General features: G+C 49.4%; 1 protein-coding gene across 1 annotated transcript; it reads right to left on the minus strand.

Annotated features, from left to right (window-relative positions):
* Positions 1–2,592: 2,592 nt before the first annotated feature.
* Positions 2,593–15,804, minus strand: TIGIT (T cell immunoreceptor with Ig and ITIM domains). The gene is made up of 4 exons (XM_059687799.1): positions 15,561–15,804; positions 14,338–14,667; positions 9,755–9,855; positions 2,593–4,900 (listed from the first exon to the last, which is right to left on the minus strand). Exons 1-4 carry the CDS (start codon positions 15,622–15,624, stop codon positions 4,664–4,666), a joined length of 732 nt encoding a protein of 243 aa, XP_059543782.1. The 5' UTR covers positions 15,625–15,804; the 3' UTR covers positions 2,593–4,663.
* Between the last annotated feature and the right edge of the window lie 220 nt (positions 15,805–16,024).

A 16,024-nucleotide genomic window follows, 5' to 3' on the forward strand; every position in this document is an offset into this window, starting at 1 on the left:
CTTGAGTAATCAATATACCTTCACAAAAGGAAAAAATGATACTTCCCACAGACCATCCCTCAGAGGAGGAATCTAATTATTTTTATTATAATGTTTAAAAATAAATTAATAACTAATATAGGCTATAACCATTTTATTATAATCTTTCTTAAATATGCTCAAACATACAACCAGGTAAACCTTATAGCTGTTACAGAATTATGATATTAAAATGAAAATAAATAAAAGTATATTTTAAATAAACTTAAAATACAAGTAAAAAAATTTTTTTAAAAAACTATAAAATTCATAGATTAAAATAATAACATGGATTTGCTGTATTGGGTGGTGCCTTGCTGAGCCTGAGTCCCTGCTCCCTGAGTGAGGAGCACTGCAGGCCCCGCACCATCCTTCCAGCCATCCCTACACTGTGCTGTGCCCAGTGAACACACTCCTCCCACCCCTTCCCTGACTCGCGACTGCTGCAAAATCCTCACTTGGAGCAAATGAATTATTTATTAATCGAGCCTCCATATCTTGAAATCAACTTAATTATAAATATGGATTCTGAAGAGAATGACAGCCCTCTGTTATAGGAAGGTCATAGGTATCCAAGATATGTTTGACTTTTTAAAAAGATTATCATCTCACAACACAACGTTTTAAAACACAGATAACTTGCAGGCCCGAGGATATAGCTGCAATTCTTAGCATTCCGTCAACCCCAGTATTTAGGAGTTGGATCATTACACCTTGATTGATCCCAACAAGTTGGTGCTCCCTTGGGGACCTCTGTGGCATCATAAGCAGAGCCAGGCACACATGCTTGTGGGGCATCATACAATATTCATATGAATTCAGCGTTTTACAGCTTACAAAGAGTGAACCACATTATCTTACTGTGTCTTCCTAAGGACACTGTACACTAGATATTGTTATTACCACTGTATAAGTGAGGAAACATTTGTAACGAGGATTGGGAAGGGAAGGTACTCATTTCAAAGCGAAATGTCAATGCTCAGCACATGGACAAGTCTTGACTCCCAGTCCATGACACATCGTAGCTACTTCTCTGTTGATCTCTATAACATCAGCCAGACTTTTGGCCCCAGAGAAAGTGTTCTTCACAAGCTACATGACATCAGAATGACCAGGGCAAGTCTTGTGCTGCGTGTCTCTTCCTGCTTAACACGTATCAATTGCAAACTTCTAGACAGCCTTGACCCTGGGCACCTTACCTGGACCACTTACCTACCTCAGGTATCTTTTGGAAAGAGTCTGAAATAAATAAATTCACATCCTGCTTTTGGCCTCATGGTTTGTCTTGATCAAAGGAAGGCTACAGGACTAAAAGACAACCTCCATGTTTCTCCCTGGTCAGAGTTCTTTCAAATGCATAACATCTGTAGAGCCATCCAATAGCCTATAAACACATCTTCCTGTGTTTTCTCCATTTGCAAGGCAATCACTGCAATGTCTAATATACTAGCTACCAGTCACATCACTACTTACCTACATTTGAATTTAAGTTAATTAAAATTAAATACAATTTTAAATTCTGTTTCTTAGTCACATTAGCCACCTTTCAAGTGCTCAATAGCTATGTGTGTCTAGTGGCTACTACATTCAACAGCAAAGACACAGAACTTTCATCACAGAAAGTTCTGTTGGATAGTATTGTCCTAGACCCTATCTATGCAAATTAGTTTATCTGAAACATCAAGGTATATAGTTCTGACCTCCAGAAAGCTCAGGCTCTTGTACATATAATGCTCCCCTGGGCCTTTTGACAGGTCTGCGATGGAGTGGAGGTGGGGGATTACTAGTTACAGCATTGAAGCAGGACTAGGAAGAACCAGAGTCTGACCAAAACTCACACCCCATGCTGACAGCCACAGCCATGCTGCTGGTTCCCTCCTCTCTGTGGCGTGTGGTTTGCCCACCAGAACACTCCATTCATGCGCTGGGCCGCCCTTCCTGTCCAGTCAACACTGATGGGACCTGTATGAACCTAATTGTGTGATGATTCAGAGGAACTCCAGTGTGGTGTAGAAGGGACAAGTCATGATACAAAACTGCACAGTAAAGTTGTGTCCACTCATGAAGATCATTTACGTCAAAGCTCCATGACTCAAATGTCTCATACCTGTTCAATATAGTTCTTCGGATTATAGATCAGACTCTACATGCCCAGGCTTAGGATGTGGAGTGGTAAGGGGTAAGGAATCAACAAATTTATTTCTCCCTGAACTCTCATCATTCAATGATTCCCCTTTTATTCTCCTCTCCTCCTGAAGGAATTCAAGAGGGGATTCAAGACAGCCTAAGGTCTCTTCCTGTCTGTATTTAGTGGTCCCCTACCTCAACCTCCCATGTGATTCTTCCCTATATATTTCTAGGAAGACATAATGAAAGGAAAAAAGTATAATCAACCCCTACTATGAATGAGAGAGAGACCATCAGTCAGAAACAGATACCATCCCTAGGTACCAGCTTGGCTCAGGTTTAGAGTCTGAGCAACATGGTCCAGTAAACATACAATGGAAGCCACATATGCAATTTTATATTTTCCAGTAGTTCACATTAAGAGAGTAAAAAGAAACAGGGGAAATAAATTTTAATAATATGTTTTATTTAACCCAACATATCCAAAATATTGTCATTTTGACATGTAATCAATATTTTAAGTGACTGATGTGATCATTCACATTCTTATTATTCACACTAAGTCTTCAAAACCTGATGTGTATTTTACACTCACAACACATCTGCCTTGCTCATAGCTGCATGTGGAGAGTGGCTATTGGCCTGGACTGACCCCAGGAATCTGGCTTTGACGGGATTGTCTCCTCTGGTTCTCCAAGGAAAATCTAGCTCATTGAATTCCACTTTAAAATTTATTTTCGTTGAATTCCATCTTATTTTAGTCACCTGTCCCACTTACGACATATCTGGGTACTTCTGTGTTTTTATCAACTCCAAATGGAATTTGTAAATGTTTCCAGTTGCCACAATCGTGTTCAATAACACCCAACTCTCAGTCTACCTGGACCCAATAGGTGTCTCCATCAAAGCAAAACAACACTCCCTTTTCGTCATCCCATCTTCATTCATTTCCTGTCTGTGGATTGTGTTCTACTACCAACAAATTTGCACTAGTTTTGCAAGAAAAGTGCTGTGTACTGACTGCCATGGCAAATAACAGTGTTGTCCATGTGTCTCTCTTTCTTCCAAACAAAATGGCACTCTGGACAGATTTCAGCTCATTGCTCCTAACGACAGACCTGTTTGGTTGAAAAGTGAGAACATAAAAATAAAAATCCAAGGAGGAGTAGGAGTTCCATTGTCTTCTTGCTCAACCAGCCTGATTCTGGGGAGCAGAGCAATGCGTTATTGTAATGGTTGGCAGGAGACAGCTTTGCTTCGCATTCTCTCTCGGTTCCTGTGCCCGTGGAAGAAAATCACTCACCTGTAAGTCAGCCTCCCTCCTCGTTTCTCTGAGAGACAGTGGGAGCATAAAAGCCTAAATGCCACCTGAACACAAGTGAGCAGCTCCGATGCCACCCAACCCCAGCACGAAGAGGCCTGGACTGAATGTAAGCATTCAGAGAAGATAGCGTGGGGGTGTACATTTTTAGAAACTATCGCGCTCATTTTATATCTTTTCCTAGGAAGAGTCCTTGTTTTAAAAATCTAGGTTTCCCTTTTAGAGGGAAACAGATTCTTTCTTAAAAGTTTGGTGTTGGATTGACAGAGAAAACGTGGGTCACACAGGCCCCTCGGTGAACATGCACCATTTCCGTGGCTCCCCCAGTGCTCGGCTGGAAGAGGCTGAAGCCCCCATACAGCCCATCGCTATACGCTGAGTAGGTCCAACAAGAGGAGACTTGAATCGCTGCCCAGAGAATAGAATCTGAAGTCTCGTTGGTTCCCTTGGCACCAGGGTCTTCCTTGTGAGGCTTTAGCTCCCGACTTTGTTTTCTGCAAGTTCCTTGGATAAAAACCTGCTCTCACCAGACCAGCCCCTCTGTTCCCCATCCTCCTGGGCCACTTCACCACAGGTATGCCTATGCTGACCACCTCCACCAAACTGGCATATGTTCCCACAGGCCTGGGTCTTACATCCTTACCCCTTACCACCTTTCCATGGGAATGTTATCTCCGCACTTAACGGAAGTTCTCAAAGGGCTGGGACTCAAGACCTTGGTTTAGTCATCCTCCTTTCTCCCCTCAGAAGCTTGGGACCAAGCTTAATCCTAAAATGCCTTGAATGTGTAACTGCTGATGGAAAGGACAGTGAGAAATGAGAAGAATGTGTTTTTGCAATCACATCAATGTGTTTTTGTCATCATCATCCCCCACAAAACCCTGTCACCTGGGCCCCGACCCAGTGCTGTTAGGAGGAACACATTGTCCAGAGCCACAGAATTGGCTTAAACTGCCAGACTCAAAATCAGGTCACACTGTTTTCAACATCGCATTCATAATCAAGACTCAAGCTGCTCACCCTGGTCTGCCACAATGGAGTGGAAGGGAGGGGGAGAGGAAATGCAGACAGAGATGAGGATGGCAATCATTCACACACACACACACACACACACACACACACACACACACAGCAGTGATGGAGAGTGCAGACCCTACACATAGTCAGGCTGTGTCTCCCAGAAGATGCCCCTTGCCGCTAACCAGTCTCTGCTGGGAAGCTGATGTCCCCAAGGCTTCTGTAGCTCAGGACGTTGAAGTAGTCGTGCGGCTCATCATAGTCATCATCCCTCTGCTCTCTGCATGGGCCGGCAGCTGCAGCTTCTGTCAGGACGCAGCTTGTAGGGGAGGCCGGAACCCTGAGCCCCCATTCCTCCTGTCCACAGGGCACTCTCCTGAGGCCACTTTCTGCAGAACGAATTCTGAGAAATTTCTTCTAAAAACAAACAAATGACAGAGTATGTAGGGGTGACATTCAAAAGTTACTCCCCAACTGATACGTAATTATAATGATCTCTCTTCCTTTCTTACACACACACACACACACACACACACACACACACACACACGTGAAGTTGTATTCTGACCAACACCAATCTCTTGACCTTTCTTTCTCAGTTTTGTCATGGCTGGATTTCAGTACTAACCACTCCACCAAAACAAAACTTCTACACACGCAATGCACCTGTCACCATTCCTCCCTATACACAAAGCCCAGTGAGGCAGCTTGCACCCCACTTCTCTCTTACTCTTTGTCACCCCAAACACTGATGACCTCTTCTTTTTTAAAATGCTCTCCTTCCCCAGCTTCCATGGCACCTCCTCTCTGGTTCTCTTCCTCCTCCCCTGAATCCCACCTGCACCTTCAGCCAGCCCTGCTCTTTTTCCTGCTTGCACATCAGCTCCCCAATTAAAGGGGTTTCCCAGGGTCTGTCCTCTGCCTTCCCACATTCAACACTCTGAGACACTTCTTCTAAATGTACATCTACAACCACCCTCTTCCCTCTGGTGATTCCCAAATCTCCACCCACGGAAGTCCAGGCCTCTGCCCTGAACTCCAGACTGAGATGCCCACTTGCTAACTGGGCATGGCCACCTGATGACACACAGAAAGCTCAGGACCAGCCTGTCTCAGAGGAACCCAACATACTTCCTCCTCCACAGACGGCTCCGGCCCCACAGTCCCTAAACTGATTTATGGCACCAGCTGAGACCTGGAGGCCAATGTTAAATTCCAAGTGGCCATAAAATCCTATCCAACAAAACTCTAAAACCTACTCCCTTTTCTAGCCCTACTTTTATGTCCTGTCTCTGGACTGTACTTCCACACTCGCCTGCCTCGAGAGCCCCTCTTACCTCTAGTCCAACTTCCACATGGCCACCCACAGAGTGAGCTTTCAAAAATGAAAATTGGATCATGCCATGCTTCTGCTGACAACCCTTTAACGTCACTCATTGTCTACAGGAGCCACAGGAGGAGTTTAAGGGATTTACAAAACCACTTAAGTTGTGTAAAAAACCTTGTCTGAGATGCATTCTTCAAGAGACTGAGTGTGATGCCCTCAAAATGCCTCTTGTGACTTGGTCACTCTCACTTTCTCAGCTTCATGCCCCACCAGCACCCCAAATTCTGGTACAGGGCCTCATGCCAGAGAGCTGCCCTGAGCATGGGCTGGGGCCAGTGGTTGGCAAACTGCGACTCTTTGGCCCCTTGAGTGTGGCTCTTCCTGAGCCTTAGGAGTACCCTAATTAAGTTAATAACAATGTACCTACCTATATAGTTTAAGTTTAAAAAATTTGGCTCTCAAAATAAATTTCAATCGTTGTACTGTTGATATTTGGCTCTGTTGACTAATGAGTTTGCCGACCACTGGGCTGGGCTACCTTCTCATATAACCTCACCAATACCTCTATCGAAGTCTTTGAATTAGCTCCGAGGCACAGACAGGTGCAGTCACTTGCCCAAGGACAAGTCCAATTCTGACTTGGGTTTGTCTGACCCCAGGCTCTCTATGCTCTTTCCCCTCGACCAAGCTGCCTCTCATCCTGTGGTTTCTAGAATGCAGGCATTGTGTCCTGACTCCCCGGTTTTATATATGTTACACCCATCGTCCACCCTCTGTAGTTCCCTGAAAAGGTTGTGTACTCCATCCTGCCGATGCAGCTCTGCAGCACGTTGTCTGAGAGGCCTTCTCTGACCCTTCCAGGGAGCTGCGTTCTCCCCTGCACTGGGATGCGCTCTTAGATGTTCCCTGTTGTAACACTGAATCCTGTCTTCTCCAGACTGTGAGCTCCCTGGGGGAAGAGGCTATGTCTGTTTAACCTCAGAGCCCATAACAGATGCTCAGTATATGTTGTAGGACTGAAATGTGCGTGCAGGCATGCACACACAGACACACACATACACGCTCCTGCACATGTGCGCACGCACACATTTTTACACAGCCCCATACCTAAAAGAACTGGATTTTCTGAATCTAAGTAGGGACTCATGGTCAGACAACCACAGTTGCACTTGCGGGGCAATAGGCCAGAACAGTGAAATATGTTGGGGAAACCAAGGACCTGAAGTCAGCCATCACATCCATATGAGAGTAGCATCGGTGAGGGCTGAGCTAAGGCAAGGAGTCAAGACACCGTGGGCAGCCCTGGCTGGTTTGGCTCAGTGGATTGAGCATTGGCCTGCGGACTGAAGGGTGCCAGGTTTGATCCTTGTCAAGGGAACATGCCCAGGTTGCAGGCTCAATCCCCACTAGGGGGCATGCAGGAGGCAGCCAAGCAATGATTCTTTCTCATCATTGGTATTTCTCTCTTGCTTCCAGCATAGGAAACAGAAGCACCATTACTGGTAGCGTCAAGCTCTGAGGTGCACAAATATATGCAGGGAACTGCGCAGGAGAGTGGATAGGGCCACATGGAGGCTCACCGGAAACAAACATGGAAGAGCAAAGTGACACACAACTGCAGACCCTGAGGAGCTGGGCCTGGAGAGAGGCCATAGTCTCAGAAGCACACACAGGAAGTCTCTCACCACGTACTATTCCATTCATTCCTTTTCAGGAGGAGTGGCTGCACCTTATCTACCAAAAGTATGAAGAAAGGGGGGCAGTTATCATAGGTGGACACTGACGCTGGGCTTAACGAAGTGCTGCGTCCCTTGGCGCAACCCCACCCATTTGGAAGCATGGATGCCCAACTCATCCTCAAGGGAATGGTGTGACCTTGTGCTCTTGTGCTCTTGCTCCCACTCTCGGCCTGGCCCCCCTTGCCTTTGAACCTTAGGACTCTTCTGGCTTCCAGAGTCCTCTGGGAATTGGAGATATGCCTGAGGTGGGTCTCTCGCTGTTCCGTTTGCATTGCATCCTACATGGGGGACTCTGTAACTGTGATCTGTGCGGAAAAATAGTTTGGGATCAAGGCACTGACGTCCTGAAGGATCAAAGGCAGCTACTGGGATTGCAGCTGGGGCTGCAGGACAAACACTGCCCCCCACCCCACCCCACCCCCCGGAACCCGAGGAGAAGGACAGCGCATGGCAGTCACGGTTCTGGTGGGGACACAGCCACCTCTGCTGTGCTTCTCGGAAGGTCCCCTGGGACACTCTGCCAACAGCTGCCTGGCAGGTAACAATCACTCATTTGGTCTAGTTGATCCATGCGATACAAATATTTATTGAGCACCAAGTATTATGAGGTGCTATGATAAATAAAGTGCATAATGATAAGAACATATATTTATAAGAATAATGGTTATTAATGTATGCCAGGAAAAATGCCCAAGCAGCTTACTTGAATTATTTGACTTAAATTTTCTCGCAACCCCACAAGGATGGCACCATACTTATTTCTGATTTACAGATGAGAAAGCTGAGACTCAGCAAGGTCAGGTGACATAGCTGCTCACGTGGTAGAGCCAGGATTCCAACCTAGGCCTGTCTGATTCCAACGCCATATTCCTCGAGACTGCAATCTGCTGGCTCTCGGGGTCTGTGGGGAGCACTCTTGGTGCCCCACTCAGATCCTCAGTACCTGACCTGTGCTCCCACTCCCCCGGCCTGGGCGTATAGGCTGTGAGCGGCTCACAGCTGCCCCTTCTCTGCAGAATTGCTCTTGGACCCTCCCTGCTGCACAGCCTGCAGTCAACGACTGAGGAAGGTGGGTTTTTAAAAGGCCAGCTCCCTGCCTTAGGATGCAACCAACTCTGCATACAAGACTGGCTTCAACCGAGTCTCCAGCTGAGACCACATCATGTGGAGTGTTCTTCACCCATTCCGCTTCCTTCAGCACCTTCACCTGAGAGCTCGTGCAGGTAAATCCCTGTCGCCAGAATCCACGAGTCCGGCCCTAGTTCCTGGGCCTGCTCTAACACAGTTGTCCTGGGAACGGCCCTGGATGGGATGTGGAAGGAGAGCCCTCACCACTGGATGGGAACAGGGACCCCACCGCGGGGTGCGGAGGGGGGGGAGGGAAATGGACGGGACACAGATGGAGGGGGTTGTGAGCTGAAGCCGCGGCTCTGACATTGGAGAAGTGCGGGGTAAGCAGTGATTATGAGGACTGTGGGGTTGGGTGGCTTTTGCTAAACCCTCTGGTGCACGAAAGAGAAAGGGAAACAGATCTGTCAGCAACTGAAAGCAAAACGAGAGTCAGAGGTCCTCCTGGAGGCAGCATTTACAGAGCATCCTCCCCACTGCAGGCCGGCAGGGCCCCTCCTCGCTGGGGAGACGGAACTTCTGGGGGGGGGGGGGGGTTGGGGGCAGGGAGGCAAAGCGGGAAGGGAGAACATATGTAAAAATAGTGCCAACAATAAATTTTAAGAACAGAGACCGAACTTCAAAGAAGGCTTAGGCCTGGGCAAGTCGTATATGAGGGTCCTGCTCTGAAAACAGGGTCCTCGTCCTCCTTCCTTCTCATCCTGCAGAATCGTGGGCAGCCAGGCACCACTGGGGGACTGTTAACACTAAGTGGGCTGATGTACAACATCCCCCTCACAGAGCAGATGCCCCAGATGCATCACAGCCAAAGCAGGTAAATCTAAGGCCGGGGACCGGCGGAAGGGACAGGCAGGACCTCGGAGCTGCAGGTGACAGCCAGACTGGAGGAAGATGGTCCAACCTTTCCGGCTCCCAGATAAGGGAGGCACAGGAGAATGCAAACAACTTCCCCAACAGGCGGAACAAGGACCACAAAAAAGGCACGAAGGGCAGTGGGGGATCCCGTCCATGTCTGTCTCTGGACAGAAGGAGAATCAGAAAGGGCCAGGGTGGCCGGCGTGGGGTCCAGAGTCTTACCTTTCTGGCCAACGTGACCACCATGGTGGCCGCTGTGCAGATGACCACCAGCAACAGGACTCCCAGCAGCGGGATCAGGAACCCAGCGCTGTGCCCAGCCCCTAGTGGGAGGACAAAATAAGGGAAACGGACTGAGGCCAGAAGCAAAGGGCAGCCATTTCCCAGGGAGGCCTGAGCTCAGGGCACAGAGGTGGAGGCTGGCCAGGCCTTTCTCCGGCCACAAACTGGACCACTAGCCCAGCTGCTTGGACCACAGAGCGTCTGCCTGGCCCACCATGAGCCACTGACACGCAAGCGGTTGTGTGCCTCACACGTTTACACCACAGCGGGCCATTGTTAACCCCCCTCCTCGACTCAACAGCCTCACTTTGGGAAATACTCATGAAACAAAACAAATGGTAGCATCCAGAAAAAATGGAAAAGGAATATTTTATTTCATTAAACTTCATATTTGTAATCATACTAGTAGGAATATGTTAACTTAAAAATTAAAATACAATTAATATTAAAGTGCAAAAAAAGCAAAAAGCACATAACCTTTCACCTTAAGCCCATGACACTTATTCCTCCTGGGCGGTGAGACCTGGTGGGAGGAAGGTCCTGGGACTGTGTCCTTTACTATTTTCCTTCGTTCATACCACAAATTCTTTTTATATATGTACTAGAGGCCCGGTGCACAAAAATTTGTGCACTCGGGGGGGAGGGGGGGTCCCTCAGCCTGGCCTGTGCCCTCTAGCAGTCTGGGACCCCTCGGGAGATAACGACCTGCTGCCTTAGGCCTGCTCCCGGGTGGCAGAGGGCAGGCCCAATCCCTAGGTGCAGCCCCTGGTCGGGCTCAGAGCAGGGCCGATTGGGGGGTTGGGGCGCCGTCCCCTGTCACACTCAAGGCAGGGTCGATGGGGAGGTTGTGGAGCAACCCCCTGTCACACACAGAGCAGGGCCCATCAGTGGGGTTGGGGCTCTGTACCCTGTCACGCACAGAGCAGGGCCCATCAGGGGGTTGGGGTGCTGCCCTCTATCACCCACAGAGCAGGGCGGATCAGGGGGTTGGGGCGCCACCACTCTCACACTCAGGGCAGGGCTGATGGGGAGGTTATGGCTCTACCCCGTCACACACAGAGCAGGGCCGGGGGCGGGGGGGTTGGGGCGCCGCACCCTGTCACACACAGAGCAGGGCCCGTGGGGGGAGGGGAGCTCCCCCCTATCAGGCACAGAGCAGGGTGGATAGAGAGGTTGTGGCCCCGCCCCCTGTCACACACAGAGCCGCAGGGCGATCAGGGGGTTTGGGCGCTGCCCCCTGTCACGCTGATCCCGGTGCCGGGAGACATATTACCCTTTTACTATATAGGGTAGAGGCCTGGTGCACGGGTGGGGCCGGCTGGTTTGCCCTGAAGGGTGTCCTGGATCAGGGTGGGGGTCCCCACTGGGGTGCCTGGCCAGTCTGGGTGAGGGGCTGAGGGCTGTTTTCAGGCTGGGGGTGACTGAAGCTCCCAACTGCTCCTTTTTTCCTTTTTTTTTCTTCTTTTTTTATTCTGGGCCAGCTTTAGCTTGAGGCTTGGCTCCAGCTCTTAGGCCTCCGGCTGAAAGTAGGTTTCTGGCCTTTGCTTACAATGTTGCCAATCTGCTGGCTGAAGTTGGGCGTATTTGTTACAATGTTTCTTAAACTGCCCGCTCAGAGGCCTGCAGCCGCAGGCGGGGAACGTTGGCGTCCTCCGTCACTGAGGCAACCAAGCCTCATGTTAGTTTCAAGCTGCCTGGCTGCCGGCCGCCATCTTGGCTGACAGTTAATTTGCATATCTCGCTGATTAGCCAATGAAAAGGGTATCGATCATACGCCAATTACCATGTTTCTCTTTTATTAGATAGGATTTTATTGATTTCAGAGAAGAAGGGAGAGGGAGAGAGAGATAGAAACGTCAATGATGAGAATCATTGGCCGGCTGCCCCCTGCAGGCCCCCTGCTGGGGATCCAGCCCACCACCCAGGCATGTGCCCTGACCAGGAGTGGAACTGTGACCTCAACCGCTGAGCCACGCCGGCCAGGCCCAGACCACAAATATTTATCAAGCACCTGGCACATAACTGGTGCTTCATCAATGTTTGTGATATGAATTAAACATGAACAAGAGAATTTCTACGAACATAAAATGGAACTGGAAGGAGGAAGAGGCAGGAAGGGAGTTTTGAAGAGATGATATTTTATCCAAGGAGCATGTGAGAGAAACAGGACGGTTACCCCTGTGTGCTTGCTGCGGGGGGAGGTTTCCAGGCCGCTTCCCGTCCCAGAAGGTCGGGGGAACCCAGGCGCCCGGGGAGAAAAGAGGAGGGCATAGCAGAGGCCGGCCCTCTTCCCTCTGATTAAAGGCTGCGATGCCGGCAAGGTGGCCTAGGAATGCAGTCCCTTAGAACAAGGGCAGTGCCCACAGTCCCCACACGGCACCAGGAGGGGCAGGAGAGGGAGCCCAAACCCCCGGCAGGTGCTTCTCCTGCCCTGAGGATTCCATTCCCTGCTTTGGCCACGGGGGGGGGGGGGTGGAAACAGATGGGGAGCAGAGGGGTCATGGAGGGCAGTGGCAGGGGGCAGGGGGCCTGCAGAGGGCTGTCCACAGAACAGAAAAACATGTAGGCTCTTGTCCGCATGCATAATTGGCCTATGTGGGGGCAAGCATTTGAAAAGAAACTTTAAGGTAACAGTTTCACAGATTTTGCCAACTCATAAAGCTTAATCTCTAGCACAATCAGCAAATAGAAGTTCAGAGGGAACCAGAACACCTGTGTTAAAGTCAGCGCTAATGCTCTGAGCCCCACAAGCCTCAGCTTCCACCGCATCAGTCAGACAAGCAGTGCATTCATCACTGAGACGTACGTGGTGCTTCCCATGCTTGTTCCAGGTGCCAAGCGGCTTGTGGTAAGTAATTCAAGCCTGTCAGCACCTCACAAGGTCTGACAACCACCTCCTTTCACAGAGGAGAAAACCAACGCACTGAGCGGCGACCTAATCCTGTCTGTGGCACCAGCAGCACCGGGATTTGGACACCGGCTGCCTGGCATCCATCTGAACTCATAGCCACTCCACTCCACTGTCTCTCAGATACGGTCAGAATCCTTTCCCCCCGCCCCAACGTCTGGTTCAAGTGTCCAGGTGGATAACAAATGTGAGATTATTTTGGAAGCTATGAAGCACGAACAAATGTAAATTATCGTAAACTTAAAAATAGAACTATCATTGTGACCCAGCAATTCCACTTCTGGGTATTGATCCAAAGACATTCAAAACACTAATTCAACAAGACATAAGCACCCTTGTGCTCATCGCAGCACTATTTGCAATAGCCAAGATGCGGACGCAACCTAAGCGTCCATGCATGCACACAGAAGGTGCGGTACACTGGCACAGTGGAATACTAATCAGCCATAAAGAAGAATGAAATCTTGCCTTTGTGACAACATGGATGGACCTAAAGGGTATTATGCTAAGTGAAATAAGGCAGACAAAGAAAGACAAATATCATATGATTTCACTTATATGCGGAATCTAAAAAGAAAAAAAACAAATAAATGAACCAAAAAAACTCATAGATACAGAGAATAAACTGATGGTTGCCAGTTGGGGGGATGAATGAAAAAGGAGGAGAGGTTAAGACGTAGAATTGCCAGGTATAAAACCATCACAAGGATGTAAAGCACAGCACAGGGGACACAGGTAATGATAGCGCCATAACCGTGTGTGGCCCCAGGCGGGCACTAGACTTATCAGGGTGATCACTTTGTAAAGTACGCAAATGCCTATCACCATTTGGTTCACCTGAAACGAATATAATATTGCATGTCAACTGTAATTTAAAAAAATTCAATAACCTTTCTAAAATGCAAATTATTGTACATTTACACTTAGCACACAGCTTTGTTTCTAACCAGCTCTAATCCCTTATAAATTTGGGAGCTAATTCTAACCTGCATGATCCATGCTAACCTCATAAATGAGAACGTTTTCTAGATGACCATATCTATATATATAAAAGCCTAAGCAACCGTTACAACCAGACAACTGATGACCGGACGACCAACAACAGGACAACCAGCTGGTAGCTATGATGCGCACTGATCGCCAGGGGGCAGATGCTCAATGCGGAAGCTGCCCCCTGGTGGTCAGTGTGCTCCCACAGCCAACCTCCCCCTGGCTGGCCAGCCATGATCAGCCCCTGGACTGGGCGAGACGGCCCCAATCTGCCCTGATTTCTGGCCTGGTCGAGGGACCCCACCCATGCACGAATTCATGCACCAGGCCTCTAGTCAATACATATACACAAAATGTCCTTTTTATACCCAAAAGTGTGGTTATCAATGTTGGCTGCTCATTGGAATCACAAGGGATGCTCGTAGCACCTATCAGGTCCTGGCTCCACTCCTAGAGATTCCTACTGAATTGTTCTGGGATGGGCGCTGACACCAACATTATTTAAAAGCCCCAGGTGATGTGAGTGTGAGCAGGTTGGGTGGCCCTCCTCCACTGTGCATGGCAGGGATGCATTTTCTATCCTAGAGGATGAAGTTCGTCCTCTGCTCTGCTCCAGAGGGCATACCTGAGCTTCGTAGGACCTCCAGGAAGAATCTCCCTCTGTAAATGCCATCAGGGAAGGTGTGATAGACACAGGAGTACACCCCTGTGTCGTTCGTAGTCAGGGACTGCAGGGTGAGGCCCAGGTTGGGGCGGGGGACCACTCGCTCCCTGAAAGCTGGGTAGATGGACCACCCGGACTCCGCGTGATGAATGGCCAGAAATTGGTCCTGCTGCTTCCAGTCGACCTGAGTCACCGTGGCTGTGGTGGAGGACAGGTGGCATTGTAAGGTGACAGAGCCGCCTTCCTCTGCAGAAATGTTCCCCACGGTCGCTATTCTGCCTGTCACCGCTCCTGGGGAAGGGAGAACGCGTGCGTGAGTCCCGGTCAGCAGCTGGCCCGCTCCTTCCCGTAGAAATCCCAAGGGGCTTGGTGACCAGGACTGGCTTTTGGAATGGTCGTCTCTCTGGTCCGCCTGTCACTCCGCCCGCCCGGGAGATGGAGCACATCCCAGGTGCTCTGCTGTGATGCAGCGTCATGACCAGCGCATGGGTGATTTTCAGCTGCTTACTTTACAATATAAACCCTGGCAGCCACTGCTTCTGTTTTATTATATCTTCCAGCAGCCCAGGGCTGGGCTGGACACATTACCCTTTAAAATAAAACCTGGCTGTTTGGTTGGTTGCCACTGGGATGCCTGGAAAACCCTTCAGGAAAGTCATGAACTCCAAAGGGAAGGAGCGTTGGTGAGAAACTGGGTCTCCACGCAAAACCACCCTTTTGGCACTTACCACCCTCAGGTGGCTCAGAAAGCAAAACAAAAACCAACACTGCCGTTTTTAAACATTTGTGCCGCCTTTTAAAGCAGAAGGACATAGATTTACCATGAATTCAATCTAAAATGTTAGGATCTCTAGAATCTGTTAAGAAAACATGTTGATCCATAGAAGATCCATAGAAGGGGCAGGAGTGAACGTCTTTAAGTAAATGGATCGCCCCCCTGCTTAATCCTTTCTCTCCCCCTTCTTCCTTTCTGGGGTTGGCCAGTCAGGCTCCCCCGCCCCCACCTCCTTCATCTGCCGCCCAAAACAGACCTGTGCCTTCTTCTCAGGGGAGAAAAGTAGGACACAGGGCTCTGAACGCTGTGGTTTCCTTCCGACAAGATAGAGCATTCACTCCCTGCCTCCCCTTCCCGCCTCCGGGCTCTCCCTCTTCCTCGGGTTCTAGGCTGGAGTTTCAGTCCCTACCTGACGCCAGGAGGGGAGCCTGCCTCAGCCACTGAGCCCAGATCAGGAGGAGACACCACTGCATGCTTCTGCCCAGGGGCCCTCAGGAAGCAGATGTGGCCTCCTCTGCCACAGAAACTGGCCGGGTGCAGCTGGCAAGGCAAAACTGAGCCTATGAGCAGCGAGGGTCTCGGAAAAACCGAGTTCAGCAAAACCAGAGGCAGATGCGGTTCTCAACAAGCACACAAACTGCACAGCGAGCCACAAGAAAGACCGTGAAGGAAACACATTAAAAAAATAAGCGGCGATACGGTGAGCGGTACACTGCACTGGTCTTTGGATACTATTAGTCAATCTACTCATTTAAATTCTCTTACTGCACTTTCTTTTTTTAAATCAGCCTTTATGTAACAAGCTCAGGGCATCAGTGTCATGCCCAGGCTTTATAGAACCCGTTACCGATGGGCTTCCCTGACTTCATCCTA

Source organism: Myotis daubentonii, chromosome 3 (assembly GCF_963259705.1).
Source record: "Myotis daubentonii chromosome 3, mMyoDau2.1, whole genome shotgun sequence".
Taxonomy (NCBI): Eukaryota; Metazoa; Chordata; class Mammalia; order Chiroptera; family Vespertilionidae; genus Myotis; species Myotis daubentonii.